This window comes from Microcaecilia unicolor, chromosome 3 (genome assembly GCF_901765095.1).
Source record: "Microcaecilia unicolor chromosome 3, aMicUni1.1, whole genome shotgun sequence".
Taxonomy (NCBI): Eukaryota; Metazoa; Chordata; class Amphibia; order Gymnophiona; family Siphonopidae; genus Microcaecilia; species Microcaecilia unicolor.
This window is the reverse complement of record NC_044033.1, coordinates 34,019,785-34,046,363: the sequence shown is the minus strand read 5'-3', so window position 1 is coordinate 34,046,363 and position 26,579 is coordinate 34,019,785. Positions and strand designations below refer to the sequence as shown.

The window sequence follows — 26,579 nt, the reverse complement described above, 5'->3', positions numbered from 1 at the left end:
GACACCCATCTCTTAATCACGCCCAGCCCCACCTTTGCTACGGTGCTGATACGCTCCCGTGAACTTTGGTCGTCCCCGTGAAGGGAAGCAGTTGAGGACACCCAAAATCGGCTTTGATTATGCCGATTTGGGTGACCCTGAGAGAAGGACACCCATCTCCCGATTTGTGTCGGAAGATGGGCGCCCTTCTCTTTCGAAAATAAGCCTGATTGAGTTTTCAATTTAGCCCTGTTTTGTACTGGTAGCCAATAAAGTTTTTGCAAAAATGGTGTGATATGGTCACGTCGCTTGCAACCTTCTATGAGTCTTGCTGCTGCATTCTGAATCAACTGGAGCTGGTGCAGGCCCTTTGTAGTCAGACCATTGTATAGTGCATTGCAGTAATTCAGTCTTGATGTTATCATTGTATGTACAACTGGGATAAGGTTTACCTTCTCGATGAAAGGAGAGAGGCAGCGTAGCTGTCGCAAATAGTAGAAGCAGCTCTTGAAGTTTGCTTGGATTTGGGGAATCAGAGTAAGCATTGAGTCTAACTGTATTCCAAGGTTTCTGACTTGTGATTTGAGGGGGAGTTCATACTTCCCAAAAGGGATTTTGATGTCAGGTATGTATCCACTTGTGTTAGGGACCCAGAGAAGCTCGGTTTTACTTGGGTTCAGGCAAAGTTCGTTGTGTTTAGCCCATTCTTGAATTGATGTTAGACAGTTAATCAGTTTATTCAAGGCTGTAGGTTAAGTCAGGTTCAACGGGTATGAGTAGCTGCACATCATCCGAACAGATGCAGAACTGAGTGTCCATTGACCAAATCAGCTCAATCATTGACCAAGTCAGCTTAAATCTACTTTTATGAAGCGATTCACCCAAGGTAGTGTACAGCAGATACAGTTTAACAAAATTTACAATTTTCTTAACAGCATAACAATAGTAAAATAACCAAACACAAACATGAATGCAATAAATGAGGTAAACTTGAAAACAGTAAATTGAAACTCAGTAATAGGACTACCATGAAACAGTATCAAAAATACACATATTTAACAGCACTGACATTCAAATAACAGAGATAATACAATGTCAGGATATTTTTATATCATCATGCCAGGAAATGTTGCAAAAACAGAATAATTTCATGAGTACAGAATTTCTTTTGAAATTTGCAAACTATCATCTTGAGCACAGTTGCTACCTCTGCCAGCATTAAAATTTAATTGGACTGACTTAACAAAAGCTATGAATGATTGATATGAGACCATCAGTGGTGCAGGCAGTTACAACTTTTATTCACCAATGTAAACCAGAGCAGAGGATAAACTTTCTTTTGCACGTCACATTGCTATGCACCCTTTACAGTTAACTGTGAAATCACGCGCAGTTTAGATTTTAATAGTAAGAGTGGACAATTACAGTTTAAAACTGAACCCGCTTTAAACAAAAAGGTAGCAAAAATCCATTTGGGACAATTACGAGGTTTAAGTTCAAGGAGGTCTGCTCTTGCCCATAAATAAATTTATGAAGACCTTTACTTACTGCACGCCGTTAAGACTTCAAGTGGAGTTCTTTTCACTTCGGCTTTTATAGATAATCTATAACCGCTATGCATTCCAGAAAAGGAATACATTTGTACTGGATGCTGATAAAGAATTAGGGCAGCCACATAACCTGATTTCATTTCTTTTAGGAGGATTGAAAAACCAATTTCTTGTAATTGATTTTTTTTTTTTAATGCTGTAAGCTTGCATTTATATTACATTCCATTTCTTCAGGCTCATGCAAAGCTTTGTCTCCCTCTTTATTTAGAATATATTATTTTCTGTTGGAAGTAGGGTGGAGTCAGGTTAGGTACATAAACAAATTAAGTGATGTAATTTGACGGCGCCAGGATGAACTGCTCTCCCAGAGCTCAGAATTTAGTGTAGAGCTCCGAGCATGCACAGCCCTGTGCATAACAGTCTCCTCAGCTCCTCAGTTTTGTCTTTTCCATTCAGCTGAATGGATGTGGAAACAAAGCTCTCCTATTAAAACCTTTGAAAATGCCATCTCTGACACTGTTTTGGTCACATTGCGGTTCTCAAAAGTCTGAAGTCAGGGTGTTGGCCTTGCAGAAAAATCCAGAATTTTGACACACATATTAAGGGGTCCTTTTACAAAGGTGTGTTGAAAAGTGGCTTGTGGTAGTGTAGGCGCGGGTTTTAGGCACGCACAGAATTATTTTTCAGCGCGCCTGTAAAAAAAAAAAGCCTTCCCCCCCCCCCCCGAAAACGGACATGCGGCAAAATCAAAATTGCCGTGCATCCGTTTTGGGTCTCTGACCTTACCGCCAGCCATAGACCTAGCGGTAAAGAATTTGGGCGGTAAGGCCCTGCGCGCGACCGAAAATAAAAATTATTTTTCAGACACGCATAGCGGACGCACCCCAAAAACGAAATTACCGCAAGAGCCACGCGGTAGTCGGGCATTAAGTCCATTTTGGAGCACGTTGGGCAGCATAGGCGCCTACGTGGCTTAGTAAAAGGGGCCCTAAGTGACTCTTATGCCTGGGTCCTGACCACGATCAGGCCTTTAAACAATATGATCCAAATGTCATCATGGGCATGAAGGATTAATTGCCTACAAGAGCATTTTGAGGATGAGAGAAACTGGACAAAAAAATCCCTCTGTGCACAGACTATTTGAGAATCTGAGCAGCAGTCTTCATTTTGACTAGACTCCAAATTCCAGTCTTTGCAAAACATTCATCCTGCCCGAGAGGGAAGATTTCAATTCTTCCTATAAGCTTTGGCAGGAGATCATGACAGTCACATGGCTCCTATACATAATTCAATTGGATACCATCTCAGATTCATCAGTCATCCCTCAGATTGTCCTCTAACTATCGGACCAAACCTCCTTCTGGCTATCTCATTGTTGCAGTAGGAAGTCCACTTTCTTCTCCAAGCCACAGAACACGTAATTGTGCGCCAAACAAAGTTTGCAAAGTTTGTGCACAGAGTTTTGCAGAATTTGCAAATTCTGCAAGTTTGGCATAATTTAACCAATAATTTTTGCAGCCCCCTCCCACCCACAGCATCCTTTTTTTTTTTTTACAGCCACCTACAGCATCCCCCCTTTTTATTTTACAGCCCCTCCCTCCCCCACACATAGCATTTCTTTATTGCAGGCTCCTCCTTCCCAGCATCCCTCCTTTTTTTTATAGTACCCCTCCCACCCACCCCCACCAATCCCTATTTTTTTTTTTAGCCACCCACAGCATCCCCCCTTTTTTTAATACACATAGAATTCTCCTTTTTTTTGCGGTCCCCCCTCCCTTATAGCATCCCTCTTTTACTGCAGTCCCCTCCTACCTACAGCACCCCCCCTCTTCCAATAGTGAGAACACTTCAGATCAACCTTTTCGCCAGTGAAGAAACTGCAAGGCTTCCTGTCTACTGCTCCATTCCTTCTTTCTTCATTGCTCCAGATACCCTGGCAATTCTATCGACTTGGTCATTCCTCTCCGCTTATCCTCCAATTCCTCTTATATCAAGAGTTCTGCACAAGTTTTCTTAGTGCCCTACAGGCCTCAAAATAACTAATTCCCTCATCAAGAGCCTGGCAGTTCTACCTTTTTGTAAGCTGCTTCAATTCCCTGCACTAAGAAATGAACAGGTTGGTTGTCTTCTTCAATTAGACCTGAAGTCTCTAGCCCTCAAGGCCTAGAAATTGAGCAGTCTAGTTTCTGCTCTATGTTTGACAGTCCACCCAGAACATCCTCATAGCTGCTCAGAAACCTTACACTAGATAAGGGGTTCTTAACCCTGTCCTCGGGACATACCTTGCCAGTCCAATTCATGATATCCACAATGAATATACATTTCTCTTATGCATATTCATTGAGAGTATCCTGAAAACCTGACTGGCTAGATGTTGAAAACCCCTGCACTAGGATCCAAGATGGCCGCCGAACTAGACGTGTGAGCGTGAGCTCCGGAATTCCTAGCTCAGTGGGTCTGTGTCACGGAGCGCTCCCCGGGTAAAATGGGGAAGAGAAAAGGAAAAGTGGCGACTCATACCTCCTCGAGCGCCGCTGGTGGACCCACCATGACGCAGCCCACTCTCGAGGTTTTCGGAATCCGCCCACCGGGACCAAGAATTCTTGCTTCTGGAACCTCCGAAATAGTATCTCCGGAGCACAGTGCTGAGGGCGCTACCTTGAGCCCGTTGGCAGGTTTGACCCCACCACAACCTGGAAGGAGAAGCGGAACAGAGGAAGCGCTGATTGTACAGGCGTCCGATTCGGACAGACTATTGCCAGCGGTGGGCGGTCCGGTTCTGGCTTCAGGTACTGAAACAACAGGGAGGGGATTTTTGCCCCTGGCCCTAACCCCAGAAGTAAACTCTCTGGGGTTAAGAGGTGGAGTGGAAAAGCCTGCAATAATTACCATGGATGTGTTATGGAAGGCTATCCAGGGGGTGAATGTGAACCTCCAGCGAATGTATGATTCCACACAGACTGAAATAAGACATTTGAAGGAACAATCTAATCAGATTACTGCTAATATCGAGTCCAACCATGAAAAAATTCAATCTATGCAGACGACAGTGGTGACTGTTATTAAAGAAAATACAATTCAGGCAAAGAGATTGGAATATATAGAAAATCAAATTAGAAGGAACAATCTAAGGATACTTAATTTCCCGATTTCTGCATATATTACTTCAGCTGAACTATTGAAAAAGTATTTCTCAGAAGTTCTGGACATTTCTGTTGAACATCACCCTTTGGTGACGAAAATGCAATATATTAAAAAAAGTAATGTCTTTGGATCCAGCACTTCCTCAAGATAATTTGACTGATTTTCTAGAACGTTCCGAGATCTCAGAGTGAGCAACTCTACTTGTAACATTAGCCCTGGAGTCAGATAAGAGTTTAATTTTGCGTTCTTATTTCAGGAAAATGAATGTTGATTTTATGGGCGGAAAAATACGTATTTTTCCAGATTTAGCTAAAGATACTCAAGCCAGGAGAAGGGAGTTACTGGCACTGAGGCCGAGAATCCTTTCCCTGGGTGGAACTTTTATTCTTAAATATCCGTCTAGATGCATGATTTCTTTAGAAGGGGTAAATTACCTGTTTTCCTGTCCCATTAAATTAAAAGATTTTCTTACAGCTAAGGAGACTGTACGTGAACCTCCTGTGATGGCCGCTCCCATATAGCAGTACAGTGAATGATACATACCTGTAGCAGGTGTTCTCCGAGGACAGCAGGCTGATTGTTCTCACGACTGGGTGACGTCCGCGGCAGCCCCCACCAACCGGAAAAAGCTTCGCGGGACGGTCGGCACGCAGGGCACGCCCACCGCGCATGCGCGGCCGTCTTCCCGCCCGTGCGCGACCGCTCCCGCCAGTTGAATGACAAGCAATAAAATATGAAACACAACTCCAAAGGGGAGGAGGGAGGGTAGGTGAGAACAATCAGCCTGCTGTCCTCGGAGAACACCTGCTACAGGTATGTATCATTCACTTTCTCCGAGGACAAGCAGGCTGCTTGTTCTCACGACTGGGGTATCCCTAGCTCTCAGGCTCACTCAAAACAAGAACCCAGGTCAATTGAACCTCGCAACGGCGAGGGTACAACAGAAAATTGACCTACGAAGAACAACTAACTGAGAGTGCAGCCTGACCAGAATAAATTCGGGTCCTGGAGGGTGGAGTTGGATTTACACCCCAAACAGATTCTGCAGCACCGACTGCCCGAACCGACTGTCGCGTCGGGTATCCTGCTGGAGGCAGTAATGTGATGTGAATGTGTGGACAGATGACCACGTCGCAGCCTTGCAAATTTCTTCAATAGTGGCTGACTTCAAGTGGGCCACTGACGCTGCCATGGCTCTAACACTATGAGCCGTGACATGACCTTCAAGAGCCAGCCCAGCCTGGGCGTAAGTGAAGGAAATGCAATCTGCTAGCCAATTGGAAATGGTGCGTTTCCCGACAGCGACCCCTAGCCTGTTAGGGTCGAAAGAAATAAACAATTGGGCGGACTGTCTGTGGGGCTGTGTCCGCTCCAAGTAGAAGGCCAATGCTCTCTTGCAGTCCAATGTGTGCAACTGACGTTCAGCAGGGCGGGTATGCGGCCTGGGGAAGAATGTTGGCAAGACAATTGACTGGTTAAGATGGAACTCCGACACCACCTTCGGCAGGAACTTTGGGTGGGTGCGGAGCACTACTCTGTTGTGATGAAATTTGGTATATGGAGCATGAGCTACTAGGGCTTGAAGCTCACTGACCCTACGAGCTGAAGTAACTGCCACCAAGAAAATGACCTTCCAGGTCAAGTACTTCAGATGGCAGGTATTCAGTGGCTCAAAAGGAGGTTTCATCAGCTGGGTGAGGACGACGTTGAGATCCCATGACACTGTAGGAGGCTTGATAGGGGGCTTTGACAAGAGCAAGCCTCTCATGAATCGAACTACTAAAGGCTCTCCAGAGATGGCTTTACCTTCCACACGATAATGGTAAGCACTAATCGCACTAAGGTGATTCCTTACTGAGTTGGTCTTGAGGCCAGACTCTGATAAGTGCAGAAGGTATTCAAGCAGGTTGTGTGCAGGGCAAGAACGAGGTTCTAGGGCCTTGCTCTCACACCAGACGACAAACCTCCTCCACTTGAAAAAGTAACTCTTTTTAGTGGAATCCTTCCTAGAGGCAAGCAAGACCCGGGAGACACCCTCAGACAGACCCAACGCAGTGAAGTCTACGCCCTCAACATCCAGGCTGTGAGAGCCAGGGACTGAAGGTTGGGGTGCAGCAACGCTCCGTCGTTCTGCGAAATGAGAGTCGGAAAACACTCCAATCTCCACGGTTCTTCTGAGGACAACTCCAGAAGAAGAGGGAACCAGATCTGACGGGGCCAAAAAGGCGCTATCAGAATCATGGTGCCGTGGTCTTGCTTGAGCTTTAGTAAGGTCTTCCCCACCAAAGGTATGGGAGGATAAGCGTACAGGAGGCCGGTCCCCCAATGGAGGAGAAAGGCATCCGACGCTAGCCTGCCGTGTGCCTGTAGTCTGGAACAGAACAGAGGCAGCTTGTGGTTGGTCTGAGAGGCGAAAAGGTCCACCGAGGGGGTGCCCCACTCTCGGAAGACCTTGCGTACCACTCTGGAATGAAGCGACCACTCGTGCGGTTGCATGACTCTGCTCAGTCTGTCGGCCAGACTGTTGTTTACACCTGCCAGGTATGTGGCTTGGAGAAGCATGCCGGACTGGCAAGCCCAACGCCACATCCCCACAGCTTCCTGACACAAGGGGCGAGATCCGGTGCCCCCCTGCTTGTTGGTGTAATACATTGCAACCTGATTGTCTGTCCGAATTTGAATGATTTGGTAGGACAGCCGATCTCTGAAAGCCTTCAGTGCGTTCCAGATCGCTCGGAGCTCCAGGAGGTTGATCTGCAGATCCTTTTCCTGGGGGGACCACAGACCCTGGATGTGAAGCCCGTCGACATGAGCTCCCCACCCCAGGCGAGATGCATCCGTCGTCAGCACTTTCGTGGGCTGCGGGATTTGGAATGGACGTCCCAGGGTCAAATTGGTCCGAATGGTCCACCAGAGCAGTGAAGTGCGGCAACTGGTGGAAATGCAGATGACATCTTCTAGATTCCCTGTGGCTTGGCGCCACTGGGAAGCTAGGGTCCATTGAGCAGATCTCATGTGAAGACGAGCCATGGGAGTCACATGAACTGTGGAGGCCATATGACCCAGAAGTCTCAACATCTGCCGAGCTGTGACCTGCTGAGACGCTCTGGTCTGCGAAGCCAGGGCAAGGAGATTGGTGGCCCTCGCTTCGGGAAGGTAGGCCTGAGCCGTCTGGGCATTCAGCAGGGCTCCTATGAATTCCAGAGACTGTGTTGGCTGGAGATGGGACTTTGGGTAATTTATCACAAACCCCAGCAGCTCCAGGAGTCGAGTAGTGCACTGCATAGACCGGAGGGCTCCCGCCTCCGAGGTGTTCTTGACCAGCCAATCGTCGAGATATGGGAACACGTGCACTCCCAGCTTGCGTAGGTAGGCCGCTACCACCACGAGGCACTTTGTAAACACTCGTGGGGCAGAGGCGAGCCCAAAGGGCAGCACACAATACTGAAAGTGCCGTGCGCCCAGGCGGAATCTGAGATACTGTCTGTGAGCTGGCAGTATCGGTATGTGAGTATATGCGTCCTTTAAATCCAGGGAACATAGCCAATCGTTTTTCTGAATCATTGGCAGAAGGGTGCCCAAGGAAAGCATCCTGAACTTTTCTTTGACCAGGAATTTGTTCAGGCCTCTCAGGTCTAGGATGGGACGCATCCCCCCTGTTTTCTTTTCCACAAGGAAGTACCTGGAATAGAATCCCTGCCCTTCCTGCCCGGGTGGTACGGGCTCGACCGCATTGGCGCTGAGAAGGGCGGAGAGTTCCTCTGCAAGTACCTGCTTGTGATGGGAGCTGAAGGATTGAGCTCCCGGAGGACAATTTGGTGGCAGGGAGGCCAAATTCAGGGCGTATCCGCACCGCACTATTTGGAGAACCCACTGGTCGGAGGTTATGAGAGGCCACCTTTGGTGAAAAAATTTTAACCTCCCCCCGACCGGCAGATCGTCCGGTACGGACACTGTTAGGGCGGCTATGTTCCCGTGGATCCAGTCAAAAGCCCGTCCCCGGCTTTTGCTGTGGAGGCGCAGGGGGCTGCTTAGGCGCACGCTGTTGACGAGAACGAGCGCGCTGGGGCTGTCCCTGTGCCTGACGAGGCCTTCGGGCCAGCTGGTTGTACCTACGCTTTGCAAAAGAATAGGGTGCAGCCTGCCGGGCCCGGGAAAAACGTCCACCTGCTGAGGTGGATGCTGAAGGCGCCCGGTGGGAGAGCTTGTCGAGGGCGGTTTTCCGCTGATGCAGTTGGTCCACCATCTGCTCGACCTTCTCACCAAAAATGTTATCCCCCCGGCAAGGGACGTCGGCCAGTCTCTGCTGGGTGCGGTTGTCCAGGTCAGAGGCACGCAGTCATGAGAGCCTGCGCATCACTATACCTTGGGCCGCAGCACGAGATGCCACGTCACAGGTGTCATAGATACCCCTGGACAGGAACTTTCTGCAGGCCTTCAGCTGCCTGACCACCTCCTGATAAGACCTGGACTGCTCCGGCGGGAGCTTCTCGACCAGGTCCGCCAGTTGTTGCACATAGGTCCGCATGTGAATGCTCATATAGAGCAGGTATGACTGGATGCGGGTCACGAGCATGGAGGATTGGTAGGCCTTCCTCCCAAACGAGTCCAGAGTGCGAGACTCCCGCCCCGGGGGCGCCGAGGCGGTATCCCTCGAACTCCGTGCCCTCTTGAGAGCAGAATCCACGACCGCTGAGTCATGGGGCAATTGGGGCCGCATTAACTCTGGGTCGGAGTGGATCCTGTACTGGGACTCTGCTTTCTTGGGAATGGTGGGGTTAGTTAACGGTCGCACCCAGTTCCGAAGCAGTGTCTCCTTGAGGACATTGTGCAGCGGCACCGTAGAGGACTCTCTAGGTGGTGATGGATAGTCGAGGACCTCGAGCATCTCGGCCCTCGGCTCTTCCACAGAGACCACGGGGAAGGGAATGCTAATAGACATATCCCGCACAAAGGAGGCAAAGGAGAGACTCTCGGGAGGTGAGAGCTTCCTCTCCGGTGAAGGCGTGGGGTCCGAGGGAAGGCCCGTAGACTCCTCTGAGGAGAAATATCTAGGGTCCTCCTCTTCCCCCCACGAGTCCTCGTCCTCGGTATCGGACATAAGCTCATGCAGCTGAGTCCTGAACCGGGCCCGGCTCGACGTCGAGGCACCGAGGCCTCGGTGTCGTCGAGCGGTGGACTCCCGCGCCGGCGGGGACGGAGCTCCCTCCATCGACGTCGACGGGGACTCCACCTGCGTGGCGGTCGAGACCGGCGCCGCAAGCGGCGGCGGTGTCGATGGCCCCGGCGCCGGGCTAGAGCTCGCCGGCGCCACAGACATCGGCGCCGCACAGCCTGGCGCATCAGCCCTTCCAGGATCCCCGGAAGGATGGCTCTGAGGCACTCGTCCAGGCCCGCTGCCGGGAAAGGCGGTGGGGCCGGTAGGGGTGTCGGCGTCAGAAGCTGGTGGGAGCCAGGAGACGGCACCGAGGTGCCGGAACCCCGACGCGTCGGTACCTCCACAACCGACGGGGACCTCTCCTTTCGACGTAGACGCTTCGGCGTCGCCTCCTCTCCGATGTCCGGATGCACCGAGGGCGACCGGTGACGACGCTTCTTATCTTTCTTACGATGCCCGTCACCGGCGCCGGAAGGCATGGAGGAGGAGGAGGTCGATCCCCCTCGGTCTCGAGGGACCGGGTCAGACAGGGTTCGGTCCCGTGGGCCATGAGCCGAGGGAGTGACCGGGGCCGACTGCCCACGCGGCCTCTCACCTCCACTCTCACCGGAGGACCGGCGGGCCGACGGGACCTGTTCTCCTGGGGTCGATGCCATCGGTGCCGATGTCTCGGGCATCGATACCGGTACCGAAGGACCGGGCGTCGATACCGATGCCATCGAGGTCGACGTCGAGGGGCCGGCGCAAGTTCCAAAAAGACGGTCCCGTAGAACTTGCCTCGCAACCTGAGTCCGTTTCCGGAGACCGAGACACAGGGGACACGACTTGAGATTGTGCTCCGGCCCGAGGCACTGGAGGCACCAAGCGTGGGTGTCGGTCTGCGAGATCGGCCGGCCGCACCGACCACACTTTTTAAATCCACTCGGGACCTTCGAGGACATCGACGGAAAAATCGCGTCGGCGAAGTTAAAGTCGTCGATGGTGGCGGAAATCACACCTCGAAAAAGGGAAAAACGACCGTGCGGCCACTAGGCCGCAACGTGGCGTCCCCGCTAGAAGCGAGGGAAAAGGGGAGCGCGTGCTCCACACGCTCAGGTTTTTTTTTTTTTTTTTTTTAACAAAAAAGAAACCGGGCGGTGTATCAAAACTTAAATAGAAAAAAGATAAACGATTCGCGTAAACGCGAACGGCTTTCCGGCGGCTGAAAACAGAGAGAGCGGCAAAGCACGACTCTCTCCAGACGCGGAAAAAAAGGAACTGGCGGGAGCGGTCGCGCACGGGCGGGAAGACGGCCGCGCATGCGCGGTGGGCGTGCCCTGCGTGCCGACCGTCCCGCGAAGCTTTTTCCGGTTGGTGGGGGCTGCCGCGGACGTCACCCAGTCGTGAGAACAAGCAGCCTGCTTGTCCTCGGAGAATGTCCAGGATGCAAGATTCCGATGTCCTTCTAGTGGTTTCTTGATACGTATTATTATTTAAATTTTATTACCGTGTTTCCCCGAAAATAAGACACTGTCTTATATTAAATTTTGCTCCCCAAGACCTGCTAGGTCTTATTTTAAGGGGAGGCCTTATTTTTCGGGGAAACATCGGGTCCCCCCCCCCCCCCCCCCGAGATCGCCGGTTCCCCCCGCCCTCAGTCGCTCCCGGAACTAACCTCTTAAACGCTTCCTTTCACCATTCATCTTCGCACTCGCCGCAAGCAGCAGGGCAGGCCACTCCTTCCTTCTGTGTCCCGCCCTCGCCTGACGTAACGTAACGTCAGGCGAGGGCGGGACACGGAAGGAAGGAGTGGCCAGCCCTGCTGCTTGCGGCGAGTGCGACTGCGAAGGTGAAAGGAAGCGGTTAAGAGGTTAGTTCCGGCAGCGACTGAGGGCGGGGGGTGCCGCTGATCGAGGGGGGGAGCCGGCGATCTCGGGTGGGGGGGTGACCCCGATGTTTCCCTGAAAAATAAGGCCTCCCCTGCTAGGTCTTATTTTCAGGGGAGGCCTTATATTTTCAAATTGCAGCAAGACCTCTACTAGGTCTTACTTTCGGAGGATGTCCTATTTTCGGGGAAACACGGTAGTTATAATTTCTTATCTTGGATCCAAGTGTTGTGGACAAATATGTTATGATTTTACTTCTGATATAAATTCTTGGAGTTATGTGCTAAATCTCTACTTCTTAATGTATGAACATTGGTGTGTAATTATGTTGAAAATATAAATAAAATATTTAAAAAAAAAAACCTGCACTAGGTGAACACATGGAAAAGATTTTCAATATGGTGCTTTACTAATGGCCATGACCATACCAGAGTGAAAATCTGCACCCTGGTCCACAAAATTATCTACGGCCAAGTCCCAGGATATATGACAAATCTCATTGCCCTACCAATCAGAAACATATCTAGTTCATCTCAAACATACCTAAGCCTCCACTACCCAAATTGCAAAGGACTCAAATACAAAGCAACCTACGCATCCAGCTTCTCCTATATAAGCACACAATTATGGAACGCACTGCCAAAAGCTGTGAAAACAACCTATGACTACCTAAACTTCAGGAAATCACTGAAAACCTACCTATTCAAAAAGGCATACCCCACCGACCCAACATAGATACCTACAATCGGCAACACAGCAAAACCAAAGCTCATAATGGACACTATATAACCTTCCTCTCATCAAACCCCATTGTACCTGATACACATGTACCTTTATTCGACCGCAATATCACCTTGTATTTGTCTCTTTAGTGGACTTGGCAAATGCCGTTATTCAACCACTTTGTATTTGTTTCTCTATCGGACTAGGCGAAAGCCTTTAAGGTACTATGTAAGCCACATTGAGCCTGCAAATAGGTGGGAAAATGTGGGATACAAATGCGACAAATCTCTCTATATAAAAGGCAAGACCAACGTTCTATGAAGCCTCCAGCCGGAAGCGTGAAGGGGGCGAGATATCCGGCTTCCCTATGAGTGTCTGCCCCGCCCTCTCTGTAACACAGTCAGTGAAGGAAAACAGCAGAGCACGAAATCAAATCGCTGGCTCTGTAACAGTGAAGGACTCAGAGGGGGGAGGGGAGAGAGGCCAGAGGGCACGGACACACACACTCCCACATGCACACAGAAGAAAACATTGCTAGCCCCCGTTTCATTTGCACCAGAAACAGGGCTTTTTTTACTAGTAAATAAATAAAATATCAGCTGGTCCTCTTACAGCTTACCTAAAACACTTGTATATTGCCTTGGCTACCAAACCTCCTTTACTAGAAAACACTTTAGTGCTCTGTCAGCTTATCATACCCTGGTGAATAACCTTCCAGCATAACAATTGCATTTCATATATATTTCTATCTTAAGCCTCCACTGCAGAAGCCCCCTGTGCTATGAGACCTAAATTTAGCACTCTTCACTTATGAAATCTCCTGAAACTTTGGACATTACATCTCTGAAAATCCTAATCTGGAAAGTACTCTTTCTGGTAGCAATCACTTCAGCTTCATGAGTAGGTGAACTTCAAGCTTTAGTAACATACAAACCCTACGTGCAAGTCCATCATCACAAGGTTGTTCTTCAGACACATCCCAAGTTCTTGTCTAAGAGAAATTTATTTAAGGTGCAGAAGCCCAAACAAACCTGAAATTGTGCTTATGCATCTATGTACTTGGGTGTCTTTAAAATAACCCTTTTCAATGGAAGAGAATTCATCCATCTCCCTACCAAGCCAGAAAGAATTCTATACAAGAATACATGCCCCAATGTAAGCAAAGTAAGCGCAATGTTAGTTCATATGATATGGGGCAATTTTCAGAAGGCTTCATCAATAGGAAAACCCTCTTAAAATTGTACTTCGCACTTTGTAGGGAGAAAAAGTGGTATAGGGGAAGATGAAATCCTGGTGCATTCTTTACCCCTGTGCCTTACACCTGCAAAGTATGCTAGCTAAAAATATTCCACAACAATAGCAGTCGTGGAATTTAAGTGAACTTTGCTTGCAGGGCCACTAGTATAAAGTACCTACAGGGCTGCAAATTACTAGCAACAACTGAGAAATTTATGCTCCTAAAGAACAATACCATTGGTATAAATTCTTGTACTCCTATAAAACCAGTATTTCAGCTTATTGTAGCGTAACTGTAGAAGAGCTTTCATACCGAGTTGTTCTATTTATTGCATTTGTATCCCACATTTTCACACCTATTTGCAAGCTCAATGTGGCTTACATAGCGCCGGAGAGGTGTTTACAAGCTCCGGGGTAAACAAATACAAAGTGATGTTGTGGTAGAATAAAGATAAAGTTCATGTGGCACTGCCACATTTGGGGATCGTTCAACGGAAGAATTGTGTTATGTCCATTACGTTCTTTATTGATGTTGTGTCGCGGGGAATCTGTTGGTTATGTTGGGTCGGTAGGATATGCTTTTTTAAACAAGTGAGTTTTTAGCGTTTTTCTGAAACTGAAAATTATCCAGAGGGGGTACAATTGGGGAGAATAGCTGCAGACCATGGAGTGAAGTTGATCGTCCAATCTCTCCAGTGCAGTATATGTTCTCCAGTCTATGTAAACAGAGACATCTCAGAGGTTCTATCAGACCACGAATGAGGTTGAACAGCAATCAAAGAGAAAAGGGATAAGGCAACCCAGAAACAAAAATGATATCCTTTTTATCAAGCTGCTCTAGCACAAAGCTACACAATGATAATATGCGATGGTGCAATAAGTTATCCAACTACAAGTATTTTCCCAACCGCAATCTGGGTTTTTATTATTTTTTTTAATTACTGAGGGTCCAAAAGGAATCCTTACATTAGCCTAGTATCTTTGCAGCAGGAATACTGCCCTTTTGTAGTGAGGAGAAGTAAACCAATTTGTTATTTACTACAACATCCCCTCAAAGGTCAGCTGCAACGGTTCTTCCTAACTCTATACAAGCCAAATACCCCTAGGTATGGATGGAGTTTGTGGTAGCTCTCAGCGAGGTTAGCAGTATATTCCTTTAGTGCTCTGCCTTGGGCCTTTTTGTTTTATGTCATGTTAAGAAGCATTCCTTGAGTTTTATTTTATTGCCCTTCATGAAGTGCATATGAGTCAGAGGTTTTCCCCGCTGCAAACCAAAAGTAACACTGAAAACTTAGGTTACAAGCACAAGAAAAGAATAGAAAACTCCTACCTGAAGCTCTAAACGAAGAGAAAAGGTATCATGGAGAAAATTCCATGTTGATAGTATGTGTGTGTGAAAAAGGATCGAAAGTTGGAAGGGAAAAGCTCTTACAAAGCTCAGTCCAAGCAATGAGGTCCTTCCAGCACATAGGAAACCACACAAGTCTTCAGTAAAAGAGCAATCCACAAGACTCTCCAAGTATTTTTGGTACAAGTGTTGAGAATGCACACATTCAGCCTTAAAAATGGAAACATCGAAAAATGTAGGCAGATAAAGACCGTGTGGCCTATCCAGTCTGCCCATCCATGCCATCTACTCATCCTATCACTCTCTTAGAAATCCTGGGATCCTTTTACTAAGGCGCATCGAAAAATGGCCTGTGCTAGTGTAGGCGCATGTTTTGGATGCAGGTTCATTTTTTAGCACGCCTGTAAAAAAAAAAAAGGCCCCCTTTTTGGGGCCGAAAATGGACGTGCAACAAAATAAAAATTGGTGCACATCCATTTTGGGTATGAGACTTTACTGCCACCCACTGACTTAGCGGTAAGGTCTCACGTGTTAACCGGGTGGTAATCGTCAGAGCATATACACTGCTGATTATTGCCTGGTTAGCATTGCACGCCAGAAAGTAAACAATTTTTGGCACGCATAAAAATTAGAATTACTGCCCAGGGCACACGATAGCCAGGTGGTAGTTCTAATTTGATGTGCATCGTACACACGTAGGCACCTATGCGCCTTAGTAAAAATGCCCCACCCCCACCTCCCAATGTACTTGTCCCAAGTTCTCTTGAATTCAGATACTGTTTTCGTCTCCACTACATCTACCGGGAGGTCGTTTCAGGAATTCACTACCCTTTCTGTGAAAAAGTATTTCCTCAGGTTACTTCCGAGTTTATCTCCTTTCACCTTCATCCTGTGCCCCCTCATTCCAGCGCTTCCTTTCAATTGACAGTCTTGCCTCTCGTGCCGTGTAGGTAATTTAGATGTCTATCATATCCCCCCTCTCCTGCCTTTCTTCCAAAGTATAAATATTGAGATCTTTTACGTCTGTCCTCATACGCTTTATGACAAACACCACTGACCATTTTAGTAGTCGCTGTTTGGACCGACTCCATCCTGTTTATCTTTTTAAAGGTGCGGTGTCCAGAACTGTACACAATATTCTAAATGAGGTCTCACCTTCTTTTTTCTAATGGCCATTCCTCTCCCTTTTCACTGCAGCCTTTTCTACTTGTTTGGACACCTTAACATCACAACCACACAGAATCACACCCAAATCCCGCTCTTCTTTCATGCACGAAAGTTTTTCAATCCATGGCTTGTTCCTCAGGTTTTTGCAGCCCAAACGCATGACCCTGCATTTTTTAGAATTAAATCTAAGCTGCCAAATTCCAGACCACATTCCTCTAGCTTTGCAAGTCCATCCTCATATTATCTACGCCATCAGGGATGTCTACCCTATTGCAGATTTTATTAGTATCATCCGAAAAGAGGCAAACCATCCAGACAACAATTCCTTGAGGTAATCCCCTATCTGAACAAAGTTAGTTTTTGTTGAAGTCTAGAATCTTCACTTTTGAATGAACCCTCTCCACACCTATCTTAATATTAAACCACACCATCTGATGATCACTGGATGCCAGATGATCACCTACCCTGGAGATAAAAGTGCATGGCACATCCAAACAACCAATGAACACCTACCCTTCCGAAAGCTGCTGAAAACTTACCTCTTCAGACAAGCTTACCCAAATAACCCAACTTAATTCTCGAACTTAACCACACTAACCATACTCCAATCCTCTCCCCCACATCTCTCCCAATTGTCCTACTCCTTACAACTGGATCATCTCTGTTACACTTTGTACCTTACTTTGTGTTATCTCTATGATACTCTGTACCATATCCTGTAAGCCGCACTGAGCCTGCTACCGAGCGGGAAAGAGCAGGGTATAAATGCCATAAATAAATAAATAAATGAAATAAAGTAAAGTAGAACTAGGCCAGCAGAAATATTTGCTTTTGTGTACATTTAGGTCAATACCGCATCCTACAAAGCCAGCCTACCCTAAAAAAAAGGGGTCACATTAATTTTTACTAACTGAACCAAAACTCAAAAGTCCAATTATTCTACTCTGATGCTTGAAAGGGATAAATGAACTTACACATCTTGTTTATTCACATACAAACTCCATAACATGCCCTGGGCAGCACACATCAAGATATAAAATGGTGGGGGTTGAAGACATTTTTCCCTCCAGTTCTTCCCGTCACTGAATATCATTAGCAAGCAATAAGGTGATGTGTTTGTTACCATGTACTGTACCACAGTGATGGCAATAAGAGCTGAAAAGGGATCTCAAGCATAAAAAAAAGACAATGCTTGAATATCAACAGAGCCATATTATTTAAAGAGAAGTAGATGCATCACTACCTGTTGGTGAATCTCACTCCATTCTTCTGAATATCTAGAGTACTGAATTTCCTGTTGTTTCGCAGTGCTTTCTCCTCTTTGCAAGTAACACGGAAGTAGTGCCCCAACTGAGAGTTGGACTCCAGTTTTATAGTCTTTGCAGCCTCCAGACCTATTTTGTTGAAAGAAAAGGAAAATACATATTACACTACCACAATACACTAGGGAAGAGAAGAAGTTCAATTTTCAAAGCCATTTCTATGGATACTGCTTTACCTGAGAAAATAAACTTTTATTTATTTGTTGCATTCGTATCCCACATTTTCCCACTTATTTGCAGGCTTAATGTGGCTTACATGGTACCGTAATGGCGATCGTCAATTCCGGATCTGGAAATACATAGTGGCATTGTAGTAAAGTTCGTACAAGTCAAAGTAAATTAAGCAGTCAAGTGTTAAAGATCTTTTACTGGGGTAAGAAATCAAGTGGTATTGCGTTAAAGTTCAGTGATTGACAGTATACGTGAAGTAGTCAAGTGCTGAAAGTTCGTTTTGTCTATTTCTATAGAAATGCTAAATAGTAGTAGTAGTATTTTAAGTATCGGTTTCCTTGATCTGATAATTAGTGTGGATCAATGAACTATCTGCCCTATATGTGGATAAAAAAAAGTAAGCACGTAGTGCCGATTTGTGTTCTTGGAGGCAGGGTTGGAGTGGGGTTTTGAACTACAAACACACACACATGGATTTTCAGTAAACGTGTCCAGTCAACTTAGTGTAAATGTGTGAGAATACTATCCACGGGATAATTCTGAAATAAAAGTATCTGCACTTACTTTGAAAATCCTGCATGTATTTTTCACCAACTTGAGCTGTTAGAAAATAACCCCCCTTAGATGCGTTTTCTGTAGTATGTTCTAATTATAAAATAGGCTAGTAAAATGCTACTGAACACAGTGAAATAAGGAATTCACATCATCTCCATTTAAAAACACAGGGGTCACAACAACGTATAAGGAATAGGAGACTTAATCCTGAACTCACACTATGATACTGAAGAGATATTGCCAGACATTATAATATTAAAACAAAAGGAAGCTTTAAAAATTAAGTTTAGAATCCCAAGGAGTAGATTTTAAGCGCTGGGAATGCTTTCCGTAAAGTACAGCAGTTCTGACTGCGTCCAATCCTTATATTCTTAATGTATTCCAAAAGATAACACACGCACTGTGCTTTCATGATGCTATTACCAAAACTATCACCGTTCCAAAGACATTGCTGAAATCCAAGCAAATTATACCTGGCACATATGTTCGATCTAGTTCTCTGTCACCCAAAGAAATCAGATTTGTTTGGTATAACCTTTCTTTAGTGAAACCTTTCTTTATCTCTCCACACCTGACATCACTGTGGAAACCCAGGCCAAAGTATCAGCCTGCTTATCCGACATTGCTGCCTGGATGTCCAACCGCCACCTGAAACTGAACATGGCCAAGATCGAACTCATTGTCTTTCCACCCAAACCCACTTCTCCTCTCCCTCCACTCTCTATTTCAGTCGATAACACCCTCATCCTCCCTGTCTCATCTGCCCGCAACCTCAGAGTCATCTTTGACTCCTCCCTCTCCTTCTCTGCGCATATCCAGCAGACAGCCAAGACCTGTCACTTCTTTCTCTATAACATCAGCAAAATTCGCCCTTTCCTCTCTGAGCACACCACCCGTACTCTCATCCACTCTCTCATTACCTCTCGCCTTGACTACTGCAACCTACTCCTCACTGGCCTCCCACTTAACCATCTATCCCCCCTTCAATCCATTCAGAACTCTGCTGCCCGTCTTATCTTCCACCTAGACCGATATGCTCATATCACCCCTCTCCTCAAGTCACTTCACTGGCTTCCGATCAGGTACCGCATACAATTCAAGCTTCTCTTATTAACCTACAAATGAACTCAATCTGCAGCCCCTCATTACCTCTCTACCCTCATCTCCCCTTACGCTCCTACCCGTAACCTCCGCTCACAGGACAAATCCCTCCTCTCAGTACCCTTCTCCACCACTGCCAACTCCAGGCTCCGCCCTTTCTGCCACGCCTCGCCCTGTGCTTGAAATAAACTCCCTGAGCCCATACGCCAAGCCCCCTCCCTGCCCATCTTCAAATCCTTGCTCAAAGCCCACCTCTTCAATGTCGCTTTCGGCACCTAACCATTATTCATCTATTCAGGAAATCTAGACTGCCCCAATTTGATTGACTGCACTTTTTTGTCCTTTAGATTGTAAGCTCCTTCGAGCAGGGACTGTCCTCTGTGTTAAACTGTACAGTGCCTGCGTAACCCTGGTAGCGCTTTAGAAATGTTAAGTAGTAGTAGTAGTAGCTTCAGATCCTGTAACCCACTGGACTCTAGAAAAGTTCACTATCCTTTCTTTCAGCAGTGCCTCCATTATTTTTCCAACCACCAAGATAAGGCTTCCTAGCTTATAGTTTCCCACCTCTTCTCAGTTATTTATTCGTTATTACTTATTTATAAATTCTTAAATTCCGCCCATCTACAAATCTGGGTGGTGATCATAATTATATATATATATATATATATATATATATATATATATATATATATACACATATATAATCGATTCAAGACATGCATAAATTAAACAAATACCATCTTAAAATGAAAATATTACTGTCAAACATCATATATGCAGACGCCATTGTCCAACTTATGCATAGGCTTTGTGAAAGATATATGCCTCCAATTGCTTCCTGAATATGAACAAGTTATGTAAAACTCACAAATAACCTGCCAATGTGTTCCACAGACTTATACCAGTTAAAGAGAGAAGCTGATATTCATCTAACCTAATTAATCAAGGAGGCCCCTGTTTGTGGAACGCAAAGCATGCGCTAATCTATAAATTTTCAAGGAAGTTGCAATGCACAGTGGCATACTGTCATGCAAAACTTTAAAATTAATTCTCCACACAACAGGGAGCCAGTGTAACTGTTTTGATGAAACCGAAAACATCTATGAGAATGGTGCCCACTGGTCCAAAAAGGAGTATTAAGAATTAAATGTTAGAATGGAGAATAGGATGGAAAATTGAACAAATGCTTTCTTGCTGAACAGTTTAAGCCTGCTTTGTGCTTAATTCTCCTGTCCAGAAGTTTGAAGTTGTGAGCATGTCTAGCATGTCCTGTGAAAGAACAAGGAACTAAAATGATATATTGTGAGGAGTAAGAGGCTGTCCTATCCTGGGCAGGCCACTAGATGGCGCTGTTCCCCTAAAAATGTCCAGGGAAAATGTCCGGGTGAGGCACTAGAGGGAGCCAGTAGGGGCCGGGATAGGTGGAGGTTGCTAGGACCGGGGAGAGTCCTGGGGGTGGCAACAGGTGTAGCCGGTTATGGGCTGGGTCCTGTTTGGCTAATTAACCCCTTTATACCCACCTGGGTGGTGCAAAGGGTGAAGGGAAGAGAAGTGAGCAGCAGAAGAAGAGAGATCCCCCGGAAGATACTGGTTAACCTTATGGACTTGTGGTGGACTGGGTGTCCAAAGGAGACAAGCAGGCTGAAAATCCTGGGGTAAGAAGGCCCTAAAGCATTAGTGTTGGACTGTGTGTCCTCAGTACTTATAGAACTGTGTGTTCAAAGGAAGGACTGTGTGTCCAGGACTGTGGGTCCCAAGTACTGGTAAAGAACTGTGTGTTCAAAGGGAGGACTGTGTGTCCAAAGTACTCAGAGAAGCAGGCTGCAAAGCCTGGGGTTGGGAGTCCCCAAAGTATTGAAGCTAGTACTGAGCCCATGTATCTGTGTGGGGAGGCTCAGTGTGAAGACCTATGAAAGCATAAAGTATTAAGCTAGAAGAAGTGTGCACAGGGGCTGGAATAAAGAGTGGCCTGAGAAATATGCAGTTGGTGAGACCTGTTTAATTTGCTTAGTGGGAACCAGGTCACCCTGAGCGAGAAGGGGTAGCACGCTAATTTGCATATGATCTGCATATTGAGAACCAGGTCACCCTGAGTGAAGAGGGGGATATCACAAAATACACCCTTAACCTACATATCCCCAGACCCCTGAGCATGCAGATGTGTTCTAATAAATAATGTGAGCTAGTTGCAAAGAGTTTCTTATTCTAACATAGCCAGATTCTTTACTGGAATTGCTCACTGTTGTTGAACTTTACCCTGAATCCCCACTGACCCGCTGATGGTAGCAGAATATAACCTTAACCAATGATTATCCATAGCTTGTGTGTTATGAAATAAAACTACTGACCTGTTAAATCTATGACTTAATGCTTTTCTAATAAAAAGCCTGAGTGGAGTGAGACAATTCTAGTAGAGATTCACTGTGATTATGTGGAACCTAAAACTCTCTCCCAAAGGCCTTTGCTATAAACAGACTATAACCTTCACTGTCTGTGAGGTTTTTTTTTTCCCTTGACATCTCCCAGAGAAGGAAAAAAACAGCTGGGTAGGTAATCTACCCAAGTGGGGGTCTCAAGTGGAGGGGTGGCCTAGTGGTTAGGGTGGTGGACTTTGGTCCTGAAGAACTGAGGAACTGAGTTCGATTCCCACTTCAGGCACAGGCAGCTCCTTGTGACTCTGGGCAAGTCACTTAACCCTCCATTGCCCCAGGTACAAATAAGTACCTGTATACAATATGTAAGCCGCATTAAGCCTGCCATGAGTGGGAAAGCGCGGGGTACAAATGTAACAACAACAAAAAAAAACAAACAGTTGCTAAACAGGCAAAATGTGTTCACAAAATGAGATGTTTACAAATCAAACGAGCAGTGGAATTCTGAGCCACCAGTACATGCTGAGAAAGTCCTAGCAACAAAGCATTACAATAGTCGAAAAGGGAAAAGAAGAGCCTGTATAACAATATGAAAATGAATAGGTCTCAAAAATTCTCATATATAATGAAGAGTTTTCTGCTTTAAAAAAATACTCTCTAAATCACTCCTCCAAGATGTGATCACATGGATAACGAAGAATCAAGAGTGATGCCTACATAATGTATTTCCCTCAAAATAGGTATCTCAATACCAGCAAAGCTAAATGTATTTAGCAGATAACCTATTTCACACTAAGCACAAACACAGAATAAGAAAATTCTATTAGAGCTAAAATCGTCAACGGGGGGGGGGGAGGAACCCGTGTATAATTCTCTCACCCCAAACAACCCAAAAATCTACAAATTGGAACCATATAAATATTTTTTTTTTAAGTGCAGAGTGTGATGAAATTATTTTTCAACCAACTTGATTCTTCAAGACCAATACATGTTTGTTTCAAAGTAAATGTAAGGTTTCTAAACACTTCAATAATAAATGATGGTTAACGGTATCAAAAGTGGAGTGGAGTGGAGGAGTGGCCTAGTGGTTAGGGTGGTGGACTTTGGTCCTGGAGAACTGAGGAACTGAGTTCGATTCCCACTTCAGGCACAGGCAGCTCCTTGTGACTCTGGGCAAGTCACTCAACCCTCCATTGCCCCATGTAAGCCGCATTGAGCCTGCCATGAGTGGGAAAGCACGGGGTACAAATGTAACAAAAATAAAATAGATACTATTGGAGATTCTACATGGAATGTTGCTACTATTGGAGATTCTACATGGAATGTTGCTATTCCACTAGCAACATTCCATGTAGAAGGCTGCGCAGGCTTCTGTTTCTGTGAGTCTGACGTCCTGCACGTCAGACTCACAGAAGCAGAAGCCTGCGCGGCCACATCGGTGATCTGCAAGGGCCGACTTCTACATGGAATGTTGGAATAGCAACATTCCATGTAGAATCTCAAACAGTAGCAACAGTGGAGGAGTGGCCTAGTGGTTAGGGTGGTGGACTTTGGTCCTGGGGAACTGAGTTCGATTCCCACTTCAGGCACAGGCAGCTCCTTGTGACTCTGGGCAAGTCACTTAACCCTCCATTGCCTGCCGCATTGAGCCTGCCATGAGTGGGAAAGCGCAGGGTACAAATGTAACAAAAATAAAATAGATACTATTGGACATTCTACATGGAATGTTGCTACTATTGGACATTCTACATGGAATGTTGCTATTCCACTAGCAACATTCCATGCAGAAGCCTGCGCGGCCACATTGGTGATCTGCAAGGGCCAACTTCTACGTGGAATGTTGCTAGTGGGACTCTGGGCAAGTCACTTAACCCTCCATTGCCCCATGTAAGCCACATTGAGCCTGCCATGAGTGGGAAAGCGCGGGGTACAAATGTAATTAAAATAAATAAATAAAACTAGCTGCAACCAGTGCCTCTGTTGAAACCACAATGAATGGTATCTAAAACATGTATAAGAAATGTCTCAATTACTTTTTATTTAAAAACTTTTATTCTGCTTGATCCATAGTTCTCAGCGGATATGATTACATACATAATATAAAAACAAACTAGACATTACTAAATGACATCACAAAATAACTTTTAAAAACAAAAGTCCCAGAGCAAATGTTAAATCATCATTCATTACCCCAGCTGTAGGCTTGCATAAACAGTATCTTCAGCTCTCTTTTAAACTCTAATTATTTATTTCGGTTTTTCTCACACCTTTTCAGTAGTTGCTCAAGGTGAGTTACCTTTGGGTACACTGGGTATTTATGTCATCAATAAAGTTTTGCAATTGAATCAAAGCCAACTTCTCTATCACCTTGGATAGAAAAGAAATAGGCCTAACATCTGGCAAAGATCGATCTCAATTTATTGCTGCTCATCAACAGCCACACTATGGCTTGCTTCAAGGACTCAACAACAACCCTTCAGTAAATGATTTATTAGCAATGAGAGCAATAAACTCAGCGATATCATCCCAAATTGCCTTCATTACTGCCATAGAATTAACGTTCAAAACATATGAAGAATTATTTAAAGACAACAATTACATCTGAAACATCACCTGTTGACGCTGTAGTAGATGAACCATATTTTCCTGCACCATCAAATTCACAATTAATATCAGCAGAAACACGAACATCGAAAGGTGACACCTTCTCTTGAAACCTTTTTGCAAATTCTTAACAAGTAGATAGTTGATATTCAACGATAAGAGATGAAACCATTTTGGCGAGAATAGAAAATAATTCTCTGGATCTAACAGGAAGTGCTTGTATTTTTTCTATCAAAAAAACCTCTTAGTTCTAGTAGCATCATGATATTCACACTGTTTGGATTGATATAGTTTCTTCTCAGAAGAATTCTTACGCCAAGCTCTCTTGTTGCTACTTTTGTTAAGAGGGACAATATACGCGCTCTTCTCCAATCTCATGGAACCTCTTCCGTCTACAAGGATCTATTAAGCAAATCTTTAACAGGACTCATCAGAACCTCTCTGAGCTCTCTCAGTATTCCAGCATTTATCTCATCCGGCCACATGGCTGTAGAGGTAGGGTACAGGCTTTAAAGTACTTGAAAAGGTATTAAATGAACAAAGAACCCCTTTTCAAAGGTAGAGAAAATGTGCAACTAGAAGACGTGAAATAAAGCTAAAAGGAGAAAATTTTAAAAGTAACAATAATTGTTTTATTCACAGAACAGGGTAGAGGATGCTTGGAATGTCCTCCACCAGTGGAGGTGATACTGACAGAATTCAAAAAGGCATTGAATAAGCACAGAGACTCTGGCTCCATCCTCTTCATTTATGAAGTAATAGCCATTGAGCCCGTAAAAACAGGCTAGAATAGGAAGGGGGGGGGGGTTCAAAGGCCCCTTCCCCTCGCTGTTGCAAGACCCCCCCCCCGCCGAGCTCGCCACTGCCCCTCCGAGGTCACCGCTACGGGCCCCCCCCCCTCGGAGTCGCCGCCACCCTTCCACCCGGGCCTGGCCCTCGTTGCGCTATTGAACAGCGCCGGAACGCAGCACACAGCTCAGCTGAGCTCCCGTCGGCCTTTCTTCTTCTCTGCTTGTGTCCCGCCCTCGTGTGACGTAACGTTGGTGAGGGCGGGACACAGGCAGGGAAGGAAGGCCGACGGGAGCTCAGCTGAGCTGTGTGCTGCGTTCCGGCGCTGTTCAATAGGGAAGCGAGGGCCCGGCCCGGGTGGAGGGTGGGTGGCAGCGGTGACTCCGGGTGGGGGGAGCGATAGCGGTTCCCTCTCGCCCTCCCCCTGCACAGGTTCCCTCTCTGTGCTGCCCCCGTCATCACATATTGACACGGGGGCGGGACAGAGAGGGTCTCTACTGCGCATTTGCGAGTGAATCGGTCACTCGCCATTTATATGTTTGATAGAGCATTTCTGCTCTAAGCAAAACAAATGGCTTTCATGCTTCAGAAAAGGGTGACGGGAAATAACTTCCATGAAGCAGCAGTTAAAAGCCTAGATAAATGAAGGACTAATCTACAAGGAGCAGCAGTTACAATACTATCTTCCTTACTGACCAGATCAGATGTGCCATGCTGGTATATCTACCCTCATTTACTATGTTACAGATCGCACCCTTAAATTCTAACTTTCTCTGTTACTACCAAGGGAAAATTTATTAACATTTATTCAGTCAGAAAATAAACATCTTTTATAGCTATAATTGAATGTTTGCTAGATAGGGATATGTTTTGAAAAGCAACTTAACATACAGTAAACATGAATCAAAGATGACAGGAAAGTGACAAGCCTAACTTGTTCAGTGATCAAAAAATGCATCGCAGTGGCAGATATCAATGAAATAACCAAGAAATGAAAGATCTGCAGCATTTAATTACAGGAAGATAGAAAGAACAGCCACTGTAACAAAGCACCCTGTTCTTTTGAAACCATCACTGCTTCTTTGAAATGTTCTGTGGCTGTTTATGACACTTCAAAACCTTCTTAACGAACAGCTAGATTTAGTAAAAGGTGCCACCAAGTTTAGCATGTGCAAACACATTAATGCACACTGCTTATCACTGATCCTGTTCTTAGTAAATTGATCCCATTGCATAAAACATGCATAAGATGGTGATTCTGAATTTCTCTTTGACTAGATATTGAAGTATAGGGCGCTGAAGAACTGGTTGCATTGTGAGCCCGGATACCTGAAGGACCTCTGCCCTTTGAGCGACTGTGCGCTTGGGATTACTGTGACTAGAATCTTAACTGGTCTGCACACAGCCTGTGAGATTTTTCTGACAGCAACTTCTTTTCGGTATTTATATGCTCTCCGGGACAATTTAGAGTGTCTCTTCGTGCATTTGAACAGAA

At 45.9% G+C, this 26,579-nt stretch overlaps 1 protein-coding gene across 1 annotated transcript in view; it reads right to left on the bottom strand.

The window, feature by feature from the left end:
• Positions 1-26,579, bottom strand: part of MSH2 (mutS homolog 2) — a 239,271-nt gene that overhangs the window by 56,255 nt on the left and 156,437 nt on the right. The window contains exon 10 of the mRNA XM_030195824.1: positions 17,414-17,564. Coding sequence (XP_030051684.1) covers positions 17,414-17,564 — 151 coding nt within the window. The remainder of the gene's footprint in view (positions 1-17,413; positions 17,565-26,579) is intronic.